Source organism: Schistocerca serialis, chromosome 1, assembly GCF_023864345.2.
Source record: "Schistocerca serialis cubense isolate TAMUIC-IGC-003099 chromosome 1, iqSchSeri2.2, whole genome shotgun sequence".
In the NCBI taxonomy this organism is placed as follows: Eukaryota; Metazoa; Arthropoda; class Insecta; order Orthoptera; family Acrididae; genus Schistocerca; species Schistocerca serialis.
In genome coordinates, this window is record NC_064638.1 from 1254494527 (window position 1) to 1254515121 (window position 20595).

The following is a 20595-nucleotide window of genomic DNA, read 5'->3' on the forward strand; positions in this document are numbered from 1 at the left end:
TACTCGCTGGCAGTCGACCATAGCGCCAGGACCGCTGGAAAATTGTCCTGGACGTACAAATGCGGAACTGCCTCGACAGACGTCAGCTGGAATCCAACACGTAGCTGAATAAGCAGCAGCTGCAGCTGGTGCGGAAGAGCGACGACTTGAAAACACTTGGAATAAAACATTAAATTCTCATAATGTTTTACTATCGACGTCGACACTTCACAGGTTCCCCAAAAACTATAGTGACTTCACACAGAAGTATCTCCACTCGGCACTCTGTAGTTCGAAGGCGGTCTCCATGACTAGAAGACACAGGTCTTGTCGCAAGGTTGGTCAGCTGCAAACTGGATACAGGCAGTTCAGACCACCGGATAAATGCAATATTTATACACAACTGTATCACCTTCACTGCTCTTGTGAGGTGCCGATGACTTCACTTGGCTTGATAGACCAGCTCTCTGGACACTTTGGCTTCAGCTGGAAGTTGTCCTAACTTCACCTCTCAGAAATAGAGGTGGACGGATTTTGCAATGTTGTTTCTCTGAATAATCCTTGTTACTTCCAACATATGGCTTGTTATTTATAAGTGGCCGAGCAGTAACATTTTTTAATATATTCTTTTGATCTTTATACTGCCAAGTATTGGCGTTACTGCACAGGTTCTTTCAAAAAGATTCATTCGTCTTCACGAATGAAGACAGAAATCTGGAGCCCATTTTCCGTCGATTCGAAACGGCTATAACAGAGCAAAAAAACTGGAATTTTTGTTTTCCGTTGCAACAGGGGTAATTCAGTTACAACTGAAATAATAAACGCAATGTCTTGAATAAGGCTGAATTTCTCTCGAATATTTCCGATGGATGTATGCGGTGTGATTTTCATAGAGCGTATGGCACTTCAGTTGATATAGCTACAAGCATTCTACGATGGCCCCAGCCGTTTTAACCTTTGGTTTTTTATGTATGCGGAAATCCACAAGTCGTCCCCCAGATGTCGTTAACATTCACAGAAGTCTACTCTTTATGCCATCTGAGAGTTAGCCATTACGGATGTTTCTCTCTGGTGTATTTTCCAGCAACGTATGTGTTTCAAATGGTTCAAATGATTCTGAGCACTATGGGACTTAACATCTGAGGTCATCAGTCCCCTAGAACTTAGAACTACTTAAACATAACTAACCTAAGGACATCACAGACAGCCATGCCCGAGGCAGGATTCGAACCTGCGACCGTAGCTGTTGCGCGGTTCCCCACTGAAGCGCCTAGAACCGCTCGGCCACCGCGGCCGGCTCGTGCGTGTTTCAAACAACACAAGCTCTGTATGATGGTGACGAACGACGACATATAGATTCCTGTAGATCAATGAAAACTTTGTTCGCAATTTAGATTTTTTAACCACATTCGTCCCGAAACGTTTTAATAACGGCGCTAATAACCCGTATTTTGGCACCGCGCGAGTGGCGAACTGGTTAGCACACTGGACTCGCATTCGGGAGGACGACGGTTCAAACCCGCGTCCAGCCATCCTGATTTAAATTTTCCGTGATTTCTCTAAATCGCTTCAGGTAAACGTCGCGATGATTCCTCTGAAAGAGCATGTAACCTCCCCATAACTTATCGGCCTTAATGACAATAAAAATTAAACGGGGAGTACCTAATGGAAATTTGGGAAAATCAATCGTCACCGAAGTTAATCTGTCGATAAAGAGGGAGGAAAGGGTTACATCTAAATGAAAAGAAAAATGCAAATGAAACTGGTGGAAATTAATTTTGAAAAGGGGTAAGGTTAATAAAGAAAGTAAATGTGCGGCCGTTACGTTAATAATTAACTGGCGTTAATTAGATATTTGAGATTCGTGGAAATTTACGGTCGCCAGTCCTATGGACAACTACTATAATAACTGAAAAAGAAAGGTTATTGCACATATAATTAGCACTAAAAGCATGGCAACTGAAGGTTGACACATGTTGTGTGAAAACTGAATGTTTGTCAGAAGCAATAAATTTCGCTACACTTTGACTTAATTTACCAAAAGAATTAATAAAACCGGGAAATTGAAAGTTAATTTAGTGACTGAAATTAATAGTGAGCTTTGTTTCTGAAGCACTACGAAATTCAATAAAATAAGGTTAGTCTCGAGCTACCTCAACAATCATTTCAAAAGCTACTTGAATCTACGCAATTTAGAAATAAGAGATTTAACTTTGAACTAGAACTAAATGATTCTGAACAATTAAAAATAGTAAAATTTAGTATGTACCAAGCTGAGCTGCAGTCACAGGTAAGCTAAAATACGGTAACAAAACTCGCACTCTTGATTTGTGCTTGTGCAATCTAAATATTGTAGCCAGCTATAAATACCTTAACTGAACTTTGAAATTAAAGCAGTGAAATGGAATGATATTACTTTAGTGCTGGCGTTTGAATTTCAACGACACTCGGGTTCATTTCGGAAAAGTAAGGGACCCTGCTTGGTAATGCAATTGGGACAATGAGCAACGAAGGTTCATGCTAAGTTGCTGTAATTTTGTGAGGCAAATGGAACAGTTTGAAAAGCTGAGGTCTGCCATACATTTCTAAAACTTTACGTGCTTTCAGTCTTCCTTGTTGGTTGATTGAAGGTTTGAAGTCGTCGGTCGAGGAGGTGGCGACAGCCACTTATTGTCGGCCGTCGCTGTTGCAGAAGCTGAATGTTGGCGCGCCTTCTTCTCGGCACGGTCACCAGGCGAAACGGGCTCTTGATGTGCGCCAGCTAATGCTTCCCGTCCGCGACACCGAGTCAGAAACTATCATAGCAAGTCGAGTGCAATTACATGCTGCCAAGCCCCGAAAGCGCGGCAACTCGCGGGAGCGTCACCCAACACACCTGCTCCACCGCCCTACTCCAGCCAGACTCCCTCTGCCCGCGCTCCATGCAGCAGAGTTCACACTACCAAAGATCCTAAACACTTTGGTTCTCCACACGACCTATCGATGTAATCGTTCGATAGCATAGTTTTCCCTAGGCAAGACCCAGCGTAAAAATACAAATAGTATTTACAAAACAAACCAATTATACATCGGCATAAATACATATATATATATATATATATATATATATATATATATATATATATATATATATATATATATATATATATATATATATATACAAATAGAAAAACAATTACAATATATAAAGACACAGAAATGTCATATCTTCAGGTAATAAAATAAGGAAAAAAAATTATAGTACAATAGATGGAAATAGGAGGATATGCATTTCCGGCGTTACAGGCACGGCCGACTTCCTTCATCCTTCCTGATTCTTCCCTAATCCGTCGGGACAGATGACCTCGCTGTTTGGTTCCTTCCCCCAAACTAATCAAGCAACTCTATTTTGGCACACACAATTCACCATCATCAGATCATCGCCATCATAGTAGTACCATGCAGTACAAATATACTAACTCGGGAAACCGCACTGTGGTGATATGCAGATCCAACATTTCTTTTTTTTTACTTGACGTTTCGACCATAAAACGAACCTCCATCTTCTGTTGCAGTGGTGCGGCAGGACTACGAGGTGCAGGTGTACCGCGCGCATGCGCTGCTGGGCAACACGGCGGTGCTGCGCTGCGTCATCCCGCCCTTCGTCCGGGACGACGTCTCCGTCTCCTCCTGGTTCCGGGACGACACCATCATCCTGCCGGGCAGCCACGAAGCAGGTGAGATGGCGTGTTTATGTCACTCCCTCACATCGCAGGAACGCAGAGTCACTCGACGTGAGACTGCGCGTTAGAGTTCTTCTGTAGTGTTCCTCAATTTCCCGCTCTTTGCACCCAATAAGTGGCCTAGAGTCTAGAGGTAAAAAAATTTAAAAAAACGGTAGCTTACTAAAGAAAACGGCCTCGGTTCCGGGTTCGAAACCCACCACCGCTTAAATTTTGATTAATATTACTCAGCATTAGCGGGAGAAGACTTCCGGCATAACAAGTCACTCTCATTCTGCCAACGACCCGTCAAAGAGGGCTGAGGAGCGGACAGATGTTCAGTGCACTCTCTAGCCTTGGGGTGGGAAACTGCCTGGTCCCGGCGGAGGTTCGAGTTCTCCCTCGGACATGTGTGTGTGTGTTTGTCCTTAGGATAATTTAGGTTAAGTAGTGTGTAAGTTTAGGGACTGATGACCTTAGCAGTTAAGTCCCATAAGATTTCACACACATTTGAACATTTGGGAAACTGCCCCTAAAGGCGGAAGAATCGGTAATTGGAAATTTGTGGTAAGTTCCTATGGGACCAGGACTACACACTACTTAATCTAGCTTAAACTAACTTAAGCTAAGGACAACACAAACACCCATGTCCGAGGGAGGACTCGAACCTCCGACGGGGGGAGTCGCGCGAACCGTGCCAAGGCTCCTCAAACCGCGCGCCTACACAGCGAGACAAGAATGAGTAATGATCAACAGCATGAGGATGCAGAAGGAAATGGACACCACTGCACTAAAGGCACATAATGTGCATCCACAGGACATGTGCCATGAAGCTGAAAAAGAGTTCAAAATGGTTCAAATGGCTCTGAGCACTATGGGACTCAACTTCTGAGGTCATTAGTCCTCTAGAACTTAGAACTAGTTAAACCTAACTAACCTAAGGACATCACACACATCCATGCCCGAAGCAGGATTCGAACCTGCGACCGTAGCGGTCTCGCGATTCCAGACTGCAGCGCCTAGAACCGCACGGCCAGTTCGGCCGGCTGAAAAAGAGTCATGATGGTCATCTTGTTGGTAAAAGATTCCGGAATAATAATTCGAATCTCCTGGAAGAGACAGCGAAAGAGGACGTGACCATCAGAAAAAGATTGAATAACCAACTAAACAGCAATGTTCTACGAGTGGTGGCGTAGAATGTCAGAAGTTTGAACATGACAGGGAAACTAGAAAATCTGAAAATGGAAATGCTAAGGCTCAATCTAGATATAATGGGGGTTAGTGACGCTAAATGGAAATAAGGCAAGCATTTCTGGCCTAATGAGTATAGGGAAATATCAACAGCAGCTGAAAACGCTATAACGGGAGTAGAATTCGTAAATTACTGTGAATAGCTCAGTGATAGGTTTGATCTCATCAGAAGTGACCACAAACCAACACTGAGAACGATAACTTAGTTATATATGTCGAAGTCCTAAGCCGAAGATGAAGAGATACAGAAAGTATATGAGGATATCGAACAGGAAACGCAGTACCTAAAGGGAGATGAAAATCTAGTAGTCATGAGGGACTGGAATGCGGTCATAGTGGAAGAAGTACGGGAAAGAGCTGCTGGAGAATATGGGCTTGGTATTTGGAATGAAAAGGAAGAAAGACTAATTGAGTTCTGTAATAAATTTCAGGTAGTAATAGCGAATACTCTGTTCACGAATTACAGGAGAATGAGGTATACATGGAAAAGGACTCGAGATACGGGAAGATTACATCATGGTCAGAGAATCCGAAATCAGATACTGGACAGTAAGGCGTACTCAGGATCAAATACAGAACAGATTACAATTTAGTAAAGATGAAGATCAGCCTCAACTTTAAGAGACTAGTCAGGAAAAACCATTGCGCAAAGGAGTGGGGTACGGAAGTAGTAAGGAAGGAAGAGACACGCCTCAAGTTCTCTCAGAGTACAGAGTAAGGAACATGTCAGTAGGCAGCTCAGTTGAAGTGGAGTGGACATCTCTAAAAAGGGCAAGTTGGAAAGGAAAACGTAAGTACCTAGAAGGTAAACTGCCAGGAAACCATTGGTAACAGAAGAAATGTTTCAGTTGCTCAATGATGGAGTAAGACCAAAAATGTTAGTGAAATTCAGGAATACAGAAATACATGTCACTGAGGAATGAAATAAATAGGAAACTCAGGGAAGTTATGACGAAATGACTCCTTGAAGAATACGAAGAAATCGAAAGAGACATGACTGTCGGAAGGACTGACTCAGCCTATAGGAAAGTCAAAACAACCTTCGGTGAAATTAAAAGTAGCGGTGGCAACATTACGAGTGCAACGGGATTTCCACTGTTAAATTCAGAGGAGGGTAGCGGATAGGTAGGAAGAGAAGAGTGATGGCCTCTATGAGGACGAAGATTTGTGTGATGTGACAGTAGAAGGAACAAGTCTATTTAGAAGAGGTAGGGGATCCAGTATTAGAATCAGAATTTAAAAGAACTTTGGAAGACTTAAGATTAAATGAGGCAGAATGGTTCGATACCTTTCAATTAGAATTTCTGTAATCACGGGGGGGGGGGGGGGGGGAGGGAGAGTGGAAACAAAACGTCTATTCACTTTAGTGTGTAGAATGTAATAGCTGACAAGTGTGAGAATTATTGCTAACAGCTAGCGCGTCAAAGTTGCTGACAAAAATAATATACAGAGGAATGGAAAACACGATTGTAGGTGTTTTAGATGGCGACCAGTTTGCATTTAGGAAAGGTATAGGCACCAGAGAGGCAATTCTGGCGTTGCGGTTCATATTGGAAGCAAGACTAAAGAAAAATGAAGACACGTTCATAAGATCTGTCGACTTGGAAAACGATTTCGACAGTGTAAAATGGTGTAAGATGTTCGAAAATCTGAGAAAAATAGGGATAAGCTATAGGGAGAAATGATGGGTAATATACAATATGTACAAGAGCCAGGAGGGAATAATAAAAGTGGACGACCAAGAACGAAGCGCTCGGATTATAAAGGGTGTAAGACAGGGATGTAGTCTTTCCCCCTACTGTTCAATCTGTGCATCGAAGAAGCAAAGGTGGAAATAAAATAAAGGTTCAAGAGTGGAATTAAAATCAAGGTGAAAGGATATCAATGATTTGATTCACTGGTGACATCGCTATTCTGAGTGAAAGTAAAGAAGAATTAGTTGACCTGCTATATGGAATGAACAATCTAATGAGTACAGAATATGGATTGAGAGTAAATCGAAGAAAGACGAAAGTAATGAGAAGTTGCAGACATGAGAACAGCGAGAAACGTAAATGGTTCAAATGGCTCTAAGCACTATGGGACTTAACATCTGAGGTCATCAGTCCCCTAGAATTTAGAACTACTTAAACCGAACTAACCTAAGGACATCACACACATCTATGCCCGAGGCAGAATTGGAACCTGCGACCGTAGCGGTCGCACGGTTCCAGACTGAAGCGCCTGGAACCGCTCGGCGGGCGAGAAACTTAACATTAGGATTGATGGTCACGAAGTGAATGAAGTTATGGAGTTCTACTACCTTGGCAGCAAAATAACCAATAACGGACGGAGCAAGCAGGATATCAATAGTAGACTAGCACTGGCAAGAAGTACATTCCTGGCCAAGGTAAGTCTACTAGTATCAAACATAGGCCTAAATTTGAGGAAGAAGTACCTGAGAAGGGGCGTTTAGAGTACAGCATTGTATGGTAGTGAAACACGGACTGTGGGAAAACTGGAACAGGAGAGAATCGAATCATTTGTGATGTGGTGTTACAAAGGAACGTTGAAAGTTAGGTAGACTGATAACTAAACGAATGTGGAGGTTTTGTGGAGAATCAGAGAGAAAAGGAATACTGGAAAACACTGACAAGAAGAAGGGACAGAATGACAGGACGTCCGTTAAGACATCAGGGAATAACTTACATGGAACTAGAGGGCCCTGTAGAGGACGAAAACTGTAGAGGGAGACAGAGACTGGGTTACATCCTGCAAATAATTTAGGACGTAGGTGGCAAGTGCTGTTCTGAAATGAAGAGGTGGCACAGGTGACGAATTCGTGGCGATTTTCACATTAAACAGCGGCAAAAGCTATTTCACGTGACTCGCTCGATAGGCCAATGGCCTGAGAAAATACGAGACTCTGCATTTATCTATTTTACGCTTCTCACATTTGGGTCGAGTGGAACAGTTTTCTGTGTTCTCTGTTCCATGATCCTAAAATTACTAGATGCATTCTTTCTATATTTCGGAAAGGCATTCGATATGCTGTACCATTTTGTTGCTGTTTACCAGATATTCACAGATATGCAATTAGATCGATTAATGTTTTACTAACAGAAACCATCTTACATTTATCCACATTTAAAGAGAATTAGGTTCATTACAGCAGGTAGGAACAACGTTCAATGTTTTTCCACGTTTGTTAATGATCCTGAAATGACTATACATTCTGCTGACAACACATCTCAGCGAATAATATGTTAGCGCTGTCGACTTAATATCAGATTTTACATATGTATTGTGAATATTAGCGGTTCTATTACGTTTCCATCAGTCGCTCTCGATGTTGCTTTGGTTTCTGTTCAACTGTCCATAATGCAGCAGTTACAGCAAATCCAATACACATTTAAATAAAAAATATATATGCAACTATTTGCAATATATAAATACCAAATGGCCCAGACTACACACGAATGTCGAAAGATATAATCAAGTAGAGCACCTCGTTGCGTGCTTCGTGTAGCCTCTTGACGTCAATGGGGAAACTTCTGTTGCGACACGCACGTACAATGTGGCTCATTGTGTGAATGTCACCATAGTCACAGATATTGTCAGCGCTAAAGCCCCACTTGTGCATATTGTATTTGCACATACCTTCTTCAGTCCGGTATGTGTTAAACTGTACACACTCTTCTCTCGGTAGATGAAAGCTGGAACATCAACAGTTGGGTTGTTAATAAGTTCGCGGTTCCGTGTTTCCGTGGCTTCCCTCTCCCGTTTCCACACAGCCATTTTGAAGTTAAACTGTTTTAAACTTATGTCTTAACCGATATCTCGAAAAATTCCAAACTTCTCCTTTGGCTAACGGGACTGAGAAATGACGAGTACACTATTTTAGAAGCAGTTTGCCGACAGCTACTCACAATGCTACTGTTAATGGTAGGCGCTCTAAACTCTATCAGCGCCTACATTGTAATAATTTTGTTATTACTATGTGCCGGCCGGAGTGACCGAGCGGTTCTGGGCGTTTCAGTCTGGAACCGCGCGACCGCTACGATTGCAGGTTCGAATCCTGCCTCGGGCATGGATGTGTGTGATGTCCTTAGGTTAGTTAGGCTTAAGCAGTTCTAAGTTCTAGGGGACTGATGACCTCAGAAATTAAGTCCCATAGTGCTAAGAGCCATTTTTTTATTATTTTTTGTTGATGGGGAATGATTTGGTTAAAGACAACAGCAAGAAGGCTGCACGCAGTCGAAAGGAAACTGATACCACATATTTCTATGCCACAATACATGCGAATGAGTAGTGCTGAAAGGAGCTATCCCACACGAGGTTAGTGTTACAATAATCAGCTTTTACTAGTGATTACTTTTTGTAAAAAAAATATGTTAGCATACACTGTTTTTAGCTCAGTACATCCTCCGTATATTGTTTCATACAGAAAAATTGAGAAATTGAGAAATATTTATTTTCCTCGTTTTAGTTTTTTATTAGAAACTATATTTTTAGGAGAAAGTAAAGGAGTGTAAACATAGATAATTTCTAAGTACAGTCTTCAAGAATTTGGGAATTTTTCAAAAGACAAATGATATATCAACATTAAATGTGGTTAACACAGTCTGATGCCGTCGGACAAGCCTAAAACGAATAATACTCTGGTGGGATGAAATACAGGTATATCAAGGACTGCACATCTCGTAGTTTCAGTGCAGCGGTGGGTCTTGCTTTGCCGGTGTCATCACTTTGTTTATCCTTTATTAACTTTGGGTTTGTAGTCCGTTGGCTCTTCTCCCGTCATTTTCATGACGAGGAATACTTCAGCATGCGTCATTCTGTAACTGACAGCTTATAAATATGACTTATGCGTGTTATTTTTTCTCTATCACACTAAAGACATTGTTGATGTAAGTAAATGTTCCCAACACAGAGAATTTATCAGCGTTTTGTATTCGCAGGATGGCAACCTTTGTGCTATCTGACTTTTCAACATACTAATTTTGATGTTATTAGTTTCATATAATAAAGGTCTAAAATTATGTTGAACAAAAAATTATAACATAATATGTTCGTTTTTGTATTACACGAATCAAAATAAATAATTTGAAACGACTTCTTATTCGAGCAACAAATCGTCTTGTAGGGAAGCAGCCTACTCACGCCGTATAAAATTCGTATCAGTCTTTCCATTGTGTGCCAGCCTAGTCCGCTGTAACTAGCTCTGACGTCATAAATGTTGCGCAATACTTTAAAAATCAAGTAAATAACCTGAAACATTTCTAGCATGTCAAGAGTAATACTAAATCAATATGTGTTGAAAATCAGTTCAATAACTTGAACCATTTTCGAAATTTGGACGTTTTTCTATAAAAATCATTGTCGCAACAGAAAAGAGCTTGAAACTTAAAAATTTACATATAGATTCCTTTTTCATAATAATTTAGTAGAAACAGGATTCTGGATCTCACAAATTAAAATTTTAGTTGAAATTCATGATTTTCTGGTTTTTGTCTTAAAAATTAAGGAAGCCAGATAGATTAAGTAGGCGAATAAATAAAGCTAGGATGTTTAAATTTAAGTAGAAGGGAGATCCGCTATAATCATAAAGATGTGAGAAGTTTCAACTGAATAACTATAAAACTATAGCGATAGCGTAACCCCAAAGGGCAAGTTCAGAGCTCGTCTACTGCATGTAGTGTAAATAAATTAATTCCCTCGCCCAAAATATTTGACTCAGCCACGTCAGACTTTTATTATGATTACTTACCTGTGTGCTGATTGCACATTTAAATTGAGAGCTTCATCGGCCCGCAGCAAAGGAAGTAATGATTTATTCAGTTACTTAAAGTGGTGCATTACTAGCCCAGCGGCTAGTCGGGAGAGCCGATTTGATCAGGCGTTCCCTTAGCCGTCCGCACCGCGGCTTTATATATAAGAACGCTGCGGGAGAGAGGAAGGCCCCAGTTCTCTCCAGATGCTGATTAGCGCACCACCTGTGCCGGGAGTCGCGTCGCGTCGGTATCATTGCTATAAACAGCCTCGGATGCCGTAATAAGTTACTCGAGATACGCGTAACCATGAAATCGTTTTCGAGTGAAGTGTTAATTGTGGGATGACTTTAATGATCTATCTTCAGTTTGCGTATGTCGTATTTTCACATGCCGCTGCGGGACAGACATTCTACCATCATTTAGCGTGGCGTTTGATGAACATTATCATCAAATTATGGCGAGCATTCACTTAAACATTTAATTTGAACAATTATAGTTGCATCAGCGCATTAGACTCTGAACTGCTCTGGTAGTTCGATTGTGTGGATTCTTTTGGTCTGTGACTTTCAGAATATAGTGAACATTTTAGAGAGAATGGTTGTTTTGATTATGAATTCCAGACAATCTCCTAATTCCTCAGAGCTATAAGCTGTAGCTATAAATGTATTTCTCAGATGAAGTGGGCACTAGGAATTCTAATTACAGGCTTCACGTTTTGCTAATCACTTTCTGGTTGCCAATATTGTAGTTAGAGAGCCAGTGTTGAGAACGGCAAACAACAGCAATAAATAAATAACAGGCACATTTTATATAACAATTATTCCACCCGCCGCCCCACATATGTTGCTAATCGGCCGGGAAATGCATCTTTTCTACATTCCATTTATTCAACAATTATTCCACCCGCTGCCCCACATATGTTGCTAATCGGCCAGGAAATGCATCTTTTCTACATTACATTGTACATTCATAACAATTCCACTCGCCGCCCCACATATGGTGCATCGGCCGGGAAAAACAAAACATTTTATAACAACAATTCCACTCGCCGCCCCACAGTTTCTTTAGACATGGGGTAACTGTATTTGGTATCCATGTGTAGCATAGAGCAAACCAGGGCTTAACAGTATTGGTTAAAAACAGTCTTGGTTGCAATTTTAGTTTTTTAATTTTTCCTGAAAAGATAACCTGAAGATGCCTAAATAAGGCGAAATGCGTCGTTGAAAAATAAAAAAAATGAAATTGCAACCAAGACTTTTTTTAACCAGTACTGTATTTGGTATTGACAAATCTTACCAACTCGAAAAGAGTGGTCTGATATACATATAGCTGTGTACGGAAAGCGAGATATACCATTTACTAGAGATTTTAGCACTTACTAACAGATGACGTGAGATATCTAAATCTACCAAAAACAAAATTACCGTACCTACATCTACGTTTACATCCTTACTCTGCAAACGACTCTGAAGTGTGTTATAGGGAGTAATTCCCACTGCATCTTATGTTAGGGTTTTTTCCCATTCTGTTTCCTAGTCGAGTGCTTCAAGATTTACAGCTTAAAATTCTCTGTACACGTTTTAATTAGTCTAACCTTATCTTCGCAGTAGCTATACACAGGGCTGCAGTATAAACCTAGATATTCAGTTCTGCGCAATCCTCAGACTTTCGTGTCAGGATGCTCAGGGATGTAGACATCCAAAGGGAGTATTTTTTGAAATAAAAGTGAGATTGAAAATCATACAGAGTGACCATAATTACAAGTTCTGCTTTCAAAACGCTGTAGATACAGAACGACTGCTCAGAATGACGTCAGATTTGAACAGCATATTAATGACGCAGGGGGAAACGTCATGCAGCAAAAAATTAACCAGCAGGTGACGCTGTAAGCGTCTCAACGTAAATGGTGTCGGATACAAATGACAAATGAATCGCAATACGACGGCTGTAAGCCGCTTGGAGTGGCCGTGTGGTTTGAGGCGCCATGTCACGGATTGCGCGGCCCCTCCCGCCGGAAGTTCGAGTCCTCCCTCGGGCATGGATGTGTGTGTTCTTCATAGCATAAGTCAGTTTACGTTAGTGTGTAAGTCTAGGGACCGATGACCTCAGCACACACATTTTTTAACGACGGTTATGGTTTGAGTTGCGTATTACATCATCCGTACTGGTGAATGTGCATGTCTGCTCAAGTTCGGCTGTCAACAGTTGTGGCACTGTTAGTAGGTACGACCATCCACCACGGCAAGGTCGTACCACATCGTATGGGAGAAATCGGTTTTTAGCTGTCCTGAGGCAGAAAACCACCTAAAAAGCAAAATGAAACTAATTGTCCTGGGGCCAAAACTCACATAAAAACTAAAATTACATCGGTTTATGATTTTTGTGAGATTGGTGCTCTCCACAGTTTTCTACCGGACATTGGAAATCGATAAACATACGTTCCATAACGGATCGGAGTGTCTCGGGGATCACGTTCAGAATTCGTTGCGCAGTGCATGCCTTCAGTTGAGCTACGTTCGTAACTGGCGCACTGAACACAACACCTTTCAGATAACCCCACAGCCAGAAGTCGCCCGGATTAAGATCAGGTGATCTGGACGGCCACGCTGTACGGAAATACCTCTGAGGCAGCCGCTTCACTTGCTGTGCGATGGGCGGAGAGGCGCCATCTTGCATAAAAATGGTCCTACCCACACGTTAAGCTGTTGAAGGGTTGGAATGATGTTGGAGCGCAAAAACTCTCACTGCGTTTACCAGTGACGGTATAGGTAACAGGACCGGCAGGACTGATGTCTTCCAAAAAAATGCGGACCTACGATAAATGGTGCCGTCAAACCGCACCACACAGTCACCTTTGCAGACTGAGTTGGTACGAGTTGGTGTGCGTGCTGATTTTGTGTTGCCCATATTCTGCAATTCTGCGTGTTGACATGCCCTTGGAGATGGAAATGGGCTTCGTCTGCCCACAAAATGTTCCACGGACATTGATTGTCCTCTTCCAGTTGCCCATATTCTGCAATTATGCGTATTGACATACCCTTGGAGATGGAAATGGGCTTCGTCTATCCACAAAATATTCCACGGCCATTTATCGTCACCGAGCGAGGTGGCGCAGTGGTTAGCACACTGGAGTCGCATTCGGGAGGACGACGGTTCAATCCCGAGTCCGGCCATCCTGATTTAGGTTTTCCGTGATGTCCCTAAATCGCTCCAGGCAAATGCCGGGAAGGTTCTTTGAAAGGGCACGGCCAACTTCCTTCCCCATCCTTCCCTAATCCGATGAGACCGATGACCTCGCTGTTTGGTCTCTTCCCCCAAACAACCCAACCCCATTTATTGTCCTCTTCCATGCGAGCGAGAAATTCCAGTGCTAACGTTTGTCTTGCTAGCAAGTCAGGAGGAAGCAGGAAGGAAGTGGGTTATTTTGTATTGACAGCAGTGCAGGATGTTTCGTAGAATTTTAAGCACTCTCCCCGCAGGCATGTTCGACGTTCGGACAATTCCCAGCGCACTGCATGTTCGCATACTACCGTTAGAGGTCTCCTGCAATGCTGCGGCCACATCGTTGACAGAAGTTGGCTTTTCTCACACAGCCACATTGCACTTCAAAAGAAGCCCCTTAGCAAATATTAGACCAATCCCTTTTTTGATAGCCTTGAGTGTCCGGAACTTCTGCAGGCCTACTGGCGCACGGTCACCATTCCTCTAAAAGAGCTTCACAGGCAGCGCGTCGTCTATTCGTCAGCCTTTCTCCGTGGCGTTTCTCCCTGCGTCAATAGCATGCCGTTGAAATTTGATGTAACTCTGAGCAGGGGTTCTCTTTTTGAAACTGGAACGCCGACCGGTGTGTACGAGCGGTTCTAGGCGCTTCAGCGCGGAACCAAGCGGCTGCTACGGTCGCAGGTTCGAATCTTGCTTCGGGCATGGATGTGTATGAAGTCCTTACGTTAGTTAGGTTTACTTAGTTCTAAGTCTAGGGGACTGATGACCTCAGATGTCAAGTACCATAGTGCTTAGAGCCATTTGAACATTTTTGAAACTGTACCTTTCATTATGGACACCCTGTATTGTATACTCTCCCAGTATTGAATACAATTGAGCGCTCCCAGGGCAGAAAGACGAACCGGCACCCATCGAAATGGTATTAGTAAGTTGTTTTGTAGCGAAGCAAAGTACGATAACAAATTAGGAGAGAGGTTGTATGTCACGATTAGCTGGAGGTTAAAACCAGAGGGAGCATCAGCACGTGGTCCGAGACGCAGCCAACAAGTTATTGCCCTTCCACGCTCAATATTGGTTGTTCAAACATTGGTATGTAGGGGAGAACTGGTCGGTGTATTTTACGGGAACATATATCTTCAGCTGAAATGAAGGCTTCTCACGAAGGTCACAATAGTTAGTACTTTAGTACTAAAGACGAAATTGAAAGTAGAAAGAACAACAACAAAACTTCACGAACCCCCAGACCGTGTAATTGACGCGCATATCCTTCCCCTTCCGTGGAAGTGGCTGGGTAACCTACGTCATCCATAGGTTACGGCTTTTATCTGCAGCTAATAATTACGTCGTCGGTCTTTCAGTGCGTTAGTGTGTTCTTAACTAACCCCCGTTCGTCGAGTTAAAGCGATGGTGGTAGCGGTTGTTGGAATACTCAACCCTATTATACGAACAGTACGTTATCAGTCGCTACGTCGAAATACTGCCACTATGCAGCGGAAGGCTAAACCAAATATTATCTGTGAGCAAATAATCAAGCCAGGTCCGGGCGTTTTCACAGAGGCCTGTTCCAAAGGTGGAGAAAACTTCAGACAACGCTCGTGAACTTTTTGCCTGTCGTTTCGGAAACAAAAATAAGTGTGTGTACACATGTCTTTTATAATTTATTCCGTACCAGCGACGATGTCGCTGCTCTCGTGAGGCTTTTTATATATTTATTTCATTTTGTTTTTGTTTTTTTGTTAACAGAGGAATATCTCGACGTTATTCGTGCGTGCAAATACTCACGTGATCGTTAATGTTTAATGATGTCAAAATCTGGCCGGCGTCGTTTAAGCCGTTTGTTGTCACGGGCAGCGTGGCTGCGTTTGCCGATAGGCAGCTCTGCGGGCGGCGCCGTGTTTATTTTAGCGTTTGGTGCCGCGGCAACTGTTTATGGTTTGTTAGTGAGTGCGGCCGGCGTTATTTGTTTACGTACCGCGTAATTCCAGTTATACAGTCTTCGTTTCCTTTGCGAATTATTTGTCCACAAAATTGAGGCTGCCTAACAGTTCACCACGTATTTATAACATTGCTTTGTTTATACTGGCGGTTGGCTAAATACTGAAATAAACAATATGGTGGACACACGTGGAACTGAACGGGCGGCAGCAGGACGGATGTAATGGTTTGCCGTATGTAGATATTTAGACGTAATGTTGATAAGATCTCAATAAAATTCTAGGGTTCCCACCAGCTCTGTAGCAGACATTGGAAGTTTGTTGCATCGTAGAACTTCTCTGTGGGGAAAAAAGAAAACGGATTCGATTACAGATCATCAAGAAATTAATTTCTTTTAAAAAAGTGATATTATTGCAGCTATTTCATTAGACCAACAAATACATTTTTTAAATGAGCGTTAGAGTGCCACGCGACGTTTCGAGTGTCACATTTTGGAAACGAATGTACGAACAACGTTATTTGAAACTTGTCACACCGGCCGCTTGCTTTGCGCAGCGCTTCCAATAGTTCGCGTTATTGCCTGGCTTGTCACTCATTGTTTCTTCAATCAGTTGTTCCCTTGCCGGCCGAACATAAAAAAAGTTACGCATCTATTTAAAAAATGAGACGCTCTTGCGGATTTATGTGGAAAAATAAATAGGATTCACCTTGGCTTCTAACATGGACGCCCAAGGAAATTTATATTGGTGGGGGCAAGATTTTAAAATTTCGGTATTTTTTTTTTTTTTGAGAATGTGTCATACTCCAAGATTAATTTGACAGGAAATACACGTAATTTATTATATCTCAAATTATTAATAGATATTTAGTCATAGTTGCCGCGCGGGATCAGCCGAGCGGTCTTGGGCGCTGCAGTCATGGACTGTGCGGCTGGTCACGGCGGAGGTTCGAGTCCTCCCTCGGGCATGGGTGTGTGTGTGTTTGTCCGTAGGATAATTCGGGTTAAGTAGTGTGTAAGCTTAGTGACTGATGACCCTAGCAGTTAAGTCCCATAAGATTCCACACACATTTGAACATTTTGATTTTACTCATAGTTTTAAGGTAGAATGTAGATCATAAGCGTATTTGATTAGCACATATAAAGTATGCTTTCTTTTAGATTCATCGATCTCAATATCTTGTGATTAAATGCATAGTATCAAATGAGTATTTCACATAAAAAGTTTATCTATAAACAAATAACATTAAGGTGAGACTATGTAGACTTTTCCGGCGTATTAGTATATCAAATTCTTGTCGTGTTCCCAGCCGGATCAAACTGTCATCTAAACACAATGATATTATCTGCTAGCCTGATTTCGACAGATTCTTTCAAAGTCAAGAAAAAAGAATCTGTCGAAATCGGACCAGCAGATAATATCATTAATCGCGGTAATGGATTCCCGCTAAGTAAAACTTGGAATCCTGTTTTATTACATATGAAGAAACAACGGGATCTGAATCGTCCGGCTATGAATAAGCATTTGTAACGATATATCGTTTTCAACAGTATTCACCACCGGAGGCGCTGCAACTCTTTTTGCGCCAGGGGGCAGCAGGAATGATTGATCGCGTGCGCACTGTATCTAGCGCATGAGCTGTTGTACTTCCGATGCATACAAAGATTCAGTCATTTGCGAGTAGAATCAGTTATCGGCGAGAGCAGCGTAGCTTTTCTCACCTGATGATGGCAGCCAAGTGGACCGCTGAAATATTGCGTTCAGATGACAGTCTCATCCGGCTGCAAACCCGACAAGAATTTGAAACAATTTGGTGGCCCTGAAAATTAACACCAGACATAGAAAGAATGTGAACGGTAGAGAAAATACCCAGTGTAAATGTCGCATTCACACTACTAGAAGCGGAGATACAGGAAATAAATCTATTCAGCTTTGATTTCACAATATTTTGTTCCTGTTTTTTTTTACAAAGTTTTACGTCATACCGTGTTAAAAATTTCATAAAATTATTATCTGGTCATTATTTAATGTAGTCTATCGGGCATGCTTAAAGAAAACAAAACATTTTCTGAAAGCTACATTTTTTGGTTGTTTGCACTCGACTAGGTGAACGTCGGAAGCTTCTCAAAACCAACGTCAAACTGGCCAGTAAAATCAGCTGTTAACAAGCTATGATTGTGCAAAGGACGTTTTCGTCGCACCAGTTGGCTACTTTATGATCTTTTGCATCCAGTACCCAGCACAGTTCGAAAATATTCCAATTCTTGAAGAGGACGTCGTATCGACAGAGAAATTTCACTTTATCCACCTTTGCTCGATTGATATTTCGATCCAAGGAGTTATAGAGGCACACATCTACGATACATCACGGATGTTTTTTTTTCAGCCTAACACTGGCCTGCCTTGTAAAACTATTTGTAGACTCAAAAAAGTACCTCATGGTGCTTCTTTCCTCAGAGACAAATGGTAAACTACTGTTGCGCAGCAATAGGAAGGGGCGTCCTTGTAGAAGTTCGTGACAATGTGGGTCAGGTATGTTTAAACTGTGCTGTGAATCGGCGCCGACACCCGGGCAACGGGTTTTGGAGCCTTCCTTCTCTGCACTTCGATAACGGCTGTACGAAGAAGCAGCAGGAGTTTGTTCTGTAAATAAATGTTCGCATTGAGTTTCCTGTGAACAGAATGGCAACCTAACATTCCTAAGTTACATACATGCGGTTTAACAGAATCCCAGTTACAGACAGAATGGAGTAAGATCGTGGTTCATGGATTCAACATGTTATAGACGACACTTAATTTCCACCACGAAAACTTTCACCGTTACCTGCACAGAATAGGCATCGGTGATCTGCAACTTGTTCATGCGTCTCGAGTAAAGAAGCTGACTTAGATCACTTATTTATTACATGTGAGCACTATCTCGAGCGCAAGTAACTTTATCTAAGAGGCTAAGCATACTGATACACCAATGCCTCACAAGTATCACGACTATCGTCACACCATAAACAAAAACTTACAGAGTCATCATCGAAAATTAAAGTTGTCCATACTGGAGCACTTGCCGATATTTCTACTTTTCTGAAGTGTTTGAGTGACCATTATCTCGTCGCCACAGAACCACTGGCGCATATACTTCTCGCCAGAAACGATTTAGGAGGCTATCTGAGCAGCCTTCTCAGATTTTAGCAGATGGTGCTGCCTTTTACCATCTAGGAAAGTCATAAGAAGATAAAAACATATGGCAAAATTATTATTTCCAACAAGATATCTGCAGGGCTACTGAACGACAGAAAAGTGAGGTGTTCCGCATGGTACTGAAAATTCCGTTCAGTTTCCGTTACACTGTAAATCATACACACTAGGAGGAAGCCGATTCAACTAAATAACTAGGGATTACAGTTACGAAGTCGGCCGGAGTGGCCGAGCGATTCTAGGCGTTACAGTCTGGAACCGCGAGACCGGTACGGTCGCACGTTCGAATCCTGCTTCGGGCATGGATGTGTGTGATGTCCTTAGGCTAGTTAGGTTTAAGTAGTTCTAAGTTCTAGGGGACTGATGGCCTGAGAAGTTAAGTCCCATAGTGCTCAGAGCCATTTGAACCATTTTTGAACAGTTACGAACAATGTACATAGGAATCATCGCACTGAGAATATTATGGGGAAAGGGAACTAAATACTTTGTTCTGTCGGCAGGACACTTAGAAGATGCAGTAAATCTATTAAAAAGAGACTGTCTGCACTACGCACCTCCAGCCTTTTCTGGAGTATTGTTGAGCGGTATGGGGTCCTCACAGAATCGGAATGACGGAAGAAATCGACAAAGATCAAAGAAGGCCAGTTCGTTATGTGTTATCACGAAATAGATGAGAGACTGTCACGTATTGGTATGTGATAAGCAAATTCAGGTGGCAATGAGTAAAAAGAAAAAGGTATTTTTGGTTGTGGCGAGATCTTTTCACGGCATTAGATGGTCATTCAGTAAATAATGCCCCAAATACTTTTGCTGCCTTTAATATATGTGGAAAAACCCTTTTAGGTGTTCCAAATTTCTACCTTCTGCCGTCGTGCGAAGTTTCGAACAATGCCGATAGACGGCAGAGATGTAATGAACCATCAAACTGACTTCTATGCAAGACATTCGCTACAAGCAATTTGTTGTAATTAAATTCTTGGTTCCGAAAAGGAAACCGTGGCGAACATCCGTTAATGTTTGTGTGCTGTGTACTGTAATGAGACAGTTGATGTGAGTATTGATGCATGATGGGTAAAGAGAGTTAAAGCGTCAGACACCGATCTCTTTGACCGACCGTGTTCGGGACGTCTGTTTGTTTGGGCCACATAAGTAATTTCTGCGTGGGACACGCTTTGATGTCAAAACATGCCTACGTGCATAGGACCAAAAGCTTTTACCAATATGGACTACATAATCTTATACGACTCTGAAGTAGGGCCACACAACGTGATGGAGACTACGTAGAAAAATGGTTGACCAATTTCAAGCTCTCAAGAATAATCACGTTCTGAGAAAAAGTATTTCGGGGAGCAGTATTTATCGAACGAGGCTTGTACAGTGACCAATTTTGTCCTCCAAATACCAAAATATTTTGTTGACTTTCACTCACAGGGCCGAATAACTATAGTGAGGAAATAAAATAAATTACAATTCACACCTTAATATTCACGTCATCATTCTTCCCACGTGCTATTCCAGGACCGAATGATAGAGAAATAGTTTGACAGTATGCTATGAGCTCTC

At 42.0% G+C, this 20595-nt stretch overlaps 1 protein-coding gene across 1 annotated transcript in view; it reads left to right on the forward strand.

The window, feature by feature from the left end:
- LOC126456748 (Down syndrome cell adhesion molecule-like protein Dscam2) overlaps positions 1–20595 on the forward strand; it is a 660038-nt gene that overhangs the window by 122058 nt on the left and 517385 nt on the right. Inside the window, exon 3 of the mRNA XM_050092498.1 lies at positions 3534–3695. Within this exon, the coding sequence (XP_049948455.1) occupies positions 3534–3695 (162 nt within the window). The remainder of the gene's footprint in view (positions 1–3533; positions 3696–20595) is intronic.